This window comes from Bison bison, unplaced genomic scaffold, assembly GCF_000754665.1.
Source record: "Bison bison bison isolate TAMUID 2011002044 unplaced genomic scaffold, Bison_UMD1.0 scf7180017864371, whole genome shotgun sequence".
Classification (NCBI taxonomy): domain Eukaryota; kingdom Metazoa; phylum Chordata; class Mammalia; order Artiodactyla; family Bovidae; genus Bison; species Bison bison.
The window spans coordinates 5305487-5311034 of record NW_011494943.1 but is presented as its reverse complement, the minus strand read 5'-3'; the positions used below and the strand labels follow the sequence as shown (position 1 = coordinate 5311034).

General features: G+C 47.7%; 1 protein-coding gene across 1 annotated transcript; it reads right to left on the bottom strand.

The window, feature by feature from the left end:
• Positions 1-1176: 1176 nt before the first annotated feature.
• On the bottom strand, positions 1177-2349 carry SSTR2 (somatostatin receptor 2). Its single transcript, XM_010856087.1, has one exon. The coding sequence runs from the start codon at positions 2347-2349 to the stop codon at positions 1243-1245; it is 1107 nt and encodes a 368-aa protein (XP_010854389.1). The 3' UTR covers positions 1177-1242.
• Between the last annotated feature and the right edge of the window lie 3199 nt (positions 2350-5548).

Genomic DNA, 5548 nt, shown 5'->3' with positions numbered 1-5548 from the left:
CGTGTCCTCAGACCTTCCGCATGCACTGTGATTTTATTAGTGCCCAGCTTTGTAGAGAGTTCTTAAAAAGTACCTTTGAGGGATTGTTGAGTAACATTTCCATTTTCTTTCTTTGAGAGAACATGTCTGGCATTAAAAAAAAAACCAACTTTATGGTTTCTCATAAAGGTGTAATTTTGGTTCGTTCTTATTCATTTATTTTCATGGTGAGGAGAATAAAATTGTTTCCCTATAAGAATGATTGTCTATTTTTTGCCTTGCACGTTAGTGATTTTTCACCCAACCCCACTCCCTTCCATGGCTCCCTAGGAAAAATTGAGGCAATTTAAGAAGAAAATGATGCAATCTTAGAGCAGGCCATGTCTGGATAAATACAATGATCGATGACCACAACCACTTAATGTCCTTTTGGAGAGATGAATAATCCTTTGATTATATCTAAGAAGAGAAAACACATGAATTTATGTTCTGGGTCTTAAATACCTTCTCCCTCACCCGCCCCCTCCTTTTTTTTTTACTTTGATTTAACTTGCCTGAAATTAATGAAGCAAAAACTCAGGGTCAGAGGCCAGTTTTGTGAGGCTGGACACTTATACAATTTAAGGAGACCTTTTTAAGAAAAAGAATACAAAAATATCTTACTTTTACATATTTTTCTTTCTTTACAAAAGCATATGACCATGTGACATACCGCCCAAGCAAGAGAGATCCCTGAAGCTTAAACTTTATTGGCCTCATGGTAAGTCCATTTCTGTGGGTACCACATTGGAATAAACATCCCTCTATGCTATGCACATTTGAACTTGCTACTTGTGTCCTTGAACTCAGGAAACGTACCTAGGTCATGGCTGTACAGGGACTAGATAAGGATATGCAGGTATAAACGTAAGACCACGAGATTACACACGGGGTTTTAAACACACAAACACGCAGAGTTTTCTGTTTTTGTTGAATTTCAGTTGTTTCTAAAGGTCTCACCCAGGTGGGATCTCCTCTTCTCCAGACTCTGAATTGTCTGCTTGCATCTATATGTTCCCTCTAAGGGGGGTGTAATCAGTTTAATACCTTACCATTCACTCATGCAAGCCGACTCAAACCCTGTTCTCTGAATTGGACTCCTGCTGAGCAGATTCCTATTCTAGAAGCCAGGTGATGGGTGGGAGGAAGCAGGGGGCTGGGGCTGGGGAGCACACCGGCCGTTTGGCAGAGCCTGGCGTCTGAGTGATGGATTTTTCAGGCAGTTCAGATACTGGTCTGGAGGTCTCCGTTGAGGAGGGTCCTCTGGGTCTCCGTGGTCTCATTCAGCCGGGATTTGTCCTGCTTACTGTCACTCCGCTCCCCGTCGTCTGTGCCGCTCACCTTGACCAAGCAGAGGACATTCTGGAAGCTCTTCTTGAAGTTGTCGGACAAGAAGGCATAGAGGATAGGGTTGGCACAGCTGTTGGCGTAGGTGAGGACCACCACGAAGTCAAACATGCCTTTGAGGGCTGGGGTGGGACTGATGGCCACTGAGACCGAAGAGACGTTGAAGATGTAGAAGGGGAGCCAGCAGAAGATGAAGACGGCCACCACGATGGACACCATGCGGGTGACCTTCTTCTCAGACTTTTTCCTTTTGGAGGAACCCACTCGGATGCCGGAGGACTTCACCTTGATGATAATGAACAAGTAGCAGAGACAGATGATGGTCAGGGGCACCAGGAACCCCAGAATGAAGGCATAGATGATGAAGCCTGTGTACCAGGCCCCAGATTCGCCTGGCCAGTTGATGGTGCAACTGCTTCTCCCCCACTGGTTGCTCCGAAGGCCAGCATATATCATGATCGGCAAGATGACCAGCAGAGAGACACCCCACACAGCCACGTTGATCATCTTGGCTGTCCGGGGTCTCCTCCACTTGGCCGACTTGATGGGGTGGACCACAGCCAGGTAGCGGTCGATGCTCATGACCGTCAGGCAGAAGATGCTGGTGAACTGATTGATGCCATCCACGGTCATGACCACCCGGCAGATGGCCTTGCCAAAGGGCCAGTGGACCAGAGCCACCTGCATGGCCAGGAAGGGCAGACCCAGCATGAAGAGTTCATCTGCGATGGCCAGGTTGAGGATGTAGATGTTGGTGATGGTCTTCATCTTGGCGTAGGGGAGGATGACGTAAATGACCAGTGTGTTGCCACACAACCCAATGATGCAGACCACGAAGTAGATGAAGGTGAGGACGACGTTGCTGGCCAGGTCGTAGTACGGCTCTGTCTGGTTTGAAATGTTGGCTGCCCCCACGGAGCCATTGAGGTCGAACGGAGCGGTCAGCCAAGGTTGGGTCTCATTGAGTTCAGGCACCAGATCCATGGCTGCCTTCTAGTCTTAGGCTAGATCCAACCCGCCAGCGGTCTTATTCTCACCTTCATGGGTCCCAGAGGCAAAGGATCCACTGTGACATCTGCAAGGAAGAAAAGAAGATTGACTTATCTGCCAGAGGTTACTTAAGCTGTCACCAGCTTCCCGTGTTTCTGGTTTGCTCTCTCAGACGCTCTTCAGTTGAAAAGTGTGTTGTCTTTCACACCAGTGTGAGCACTACCAGCTCATTCTCACACGCAGGCCATTGGAGTTGTTTTTCCAGTGGCGGGGAAGGGTTTGAGTGAAGTCATCCCAGTTTATCTTGTCATCTTTGGTGACACACACGTGGGAGTTGACTCTACCTGCAAGATAGTGGTTCCTAAGAAGCGGGCTGATCTGAACGTAGAGAAGACAGAGCCTGGAGAAGCCCTACCTTAGAAAAGTCTGACACCTGCGTTCCTGGTCTTTCCCCCTTGAGGAAATCTATGCTGACTTGACAGCTGCTTTGGAGTCTTTCTATTGTGAAAATCCCATAGTGGAAAAATGCCAGACTTTAGAGGTGAAAAAACCATGGAGACCACGTGACCCCATGCCAGGTACTCAACCACTCTCCCCTTTGTTAAAATGGGGGTATCATGAAGACGAAGTGATGAAATGAAGATGAAAATGCCTAGCGCTGTGCTGGGCTCCTAATTAGAACTCTAAAAATGTTGTCTTTTCTCCCTTTTTCATTTTTTGTTGTTCAGTCGCTAAGTCATGTCTGACTCTTTGGGATACCATGGACTGCAGCATGCCAGGCTTCCCTGTCCTTCACACCTCCCAGAGTTTTCAAACTCATCTCCATTGAGTCGGTGATGCCATCCAACCATGTTATCCTCTTCCGCCTTCTTCTTCTGCCTTCAATCTTTCCCGGCATCAGGGTCTTTTCTAATGAGTTGGCTCTTTGCATCAAGTGACCAAAGGACTGGAGCTTTAGCTTTAGCATCAGTCTTTCCAATGAATACCAACTTATTTCTAATTTATTGAACTCTGCCTACACAATGAACCAGTTTATAGTCTTAAATATTAAAAAGAAAGATCTGGCTTGCTTTTATTTTTAAAATATTGGCTCTAGTTGATTTTTGTTTCCTCTCTTTGACTCTGATACCCAGTGCTTGACCTCCTGGTGCCCTGGAGAATCCTTTCCTAAGTCCCCCATCAGGATGCTGGAGATCATTTCACACCCCAGAGAATTTGCCTGTGATCCTCTAATTAAGGGGAAAAACAGGGTCCAGGAGGGAGGAAGGCAGGCTGATTCACATTTACTGTCTCTTTGACCTTCCAAACAATCCTATGATGTGGGGATACTTATCCCCATTTTACAGACGAGGAAACTGAGACTTAGCGAGTTTAAGGAACTTGCTCCCATTCCCTTGAGCGTCACTGGTGAAGTTGAAATTTGAACACAGGACATCCAAGCTTTCTACTTTTCACAGCATCACAGCTGCTGCTCAGTGGATTGGAAAACCACTGACTGATAATTGGGCTTTGGTTTGAAGCAGCTGACTCTGGTCTTACCTCCATCCTGAGAAAATAATTGGGACACTATTGGCTTGGCCTAAGATGTAGAACAATAGCTTATCACATAATTAAATGATTTATCTGCGGTTATTCAAAAAACATCCCTGGGACACTTCTTTGTCATACAGAATGGACCAGACATGGAGGTGACATCTTAGGAGGGGAGACAGGAAGGGCACCAACTCTAAGGGTGTGAGTTGCATGGAGATATGAACAAGGGACTTGAGAATGCCTTTCTCTTCTGGGAGATTCAGAGGCTTCACATGAGGAATGTTTGAGCTGGGTCTTGAGTCCCTGAAGTGGGAAGTAAGGAGGGCAGGGAAGAGGTCACTCTGGGAAGGGGGATGCTGGCAAAGCGTTGAAGGGCTCAGCTCATAGTGGGAGGAGTTCACCTGGAGGACACATTTCCCCGGAGCAGGGTGCTTTCCCTGATGCCTGAGTGAAGACTGGACATTGTTCCTTTCTGCTTGGAGAGTCTGCTGATGAGTTACAGGGGAGTTAGCCAGCAGCAAGTACTGCGGGGTGCTTGCCTACATTTGCCTCGGGTTCATTCTGCACTGCCGGGAGCACTGTTTGTCTTTTCCGTGCTGACCTCCCCACCACACAGCTGTCTGTAAAGTGGGCCTGGGGGCTTCATGGCTGATCTTTCTGCAAAGTACTTTGGGGACCCAGGAGTCAATATCTGAGTTGGGTAAAAAGCATAAACTGGCAGCAATTAAAAACAGAAGCTGTGAAGAAACCATTTTTCATGTCCTTAGATTAACACAGGCTGTTTCCAATATCATTTCTAACTGTCTTGTTATTTTAATTCTTCCAACCCCAAAGCCTATTTAAACCACCTGCATTGGGGTGGACATTCATCACTAGCATTTCCAGGGTCCCATCTATGTGACCTGCAAAGTTACACTCCGATGTCTGGGTGAGACTGGAGACCCCGGGGCTGCAGGGGTAGTGATGATGATGCCGGCATGGGAGGAGATGCTGACCTCCAGCCCTGACTCTGCCTTTTTGGCTGGAGTCTCATGCAACGGGAAGGGATTGAATGGGATCAGTTTTTTTTCTTTTCCCCCTGAGAAGCAGCATTCTCCACCTTTGAGAGAGGCAGCCCCAGACAGAGTTCAGAGCTTGGTGAAGGTGGCAGACTGGGTAAGCTGGGGAGCCAGTGTGGAGTGAGAAGCCTCCTCTGAGGAAGAAATGAGTTTGAATCACAGTGAATCTTATTGCATCAATGATGAAGTCAGCTGCCTCGGATCTCCGAGCAACTTCTGCTTCATTGGCGTCTCATTGAAAGTGGACGCCAATGCCAGGCGTCACTACCTGCTGGATTGTGATTAAATGTACCAGGAAGTTGGGTTTTCTGTTTTATTTTTCCAGCGTAAAAATCGTTAGGTATGGGAAATGTCTGGTTGTTGGTTTCCTCTGAGATTGAGTCCAGCCCTGTTGGAGGGGAGGGTGAGAACGGTCTAGCAGCAGTCCCCAGCCTTTCTGACACCAGCGACCCGTTCAAGGGAAGACCGGAGGGTGGGATGGTTTCCGGATGTTTCCTGGAGGTTGGGGACCCCTGATCTAGAGCATCCCCTCCCATCCCAGAGAGTCTGCGGTTCCCAGCCTAAGAACTGAGCATTGGGAATGGGACCTCGCGTCCCAGATG

Bases quoted from the DNA above. Each gene is read 5' to 3' on its own strand.
- SSTR2 (XM_010856087.1), bottom strand. From the start codon at position 2,349: ATGGATCTGGTGCCTGAACTCAATGAGACCCAACCTTGGCTGACCGCT.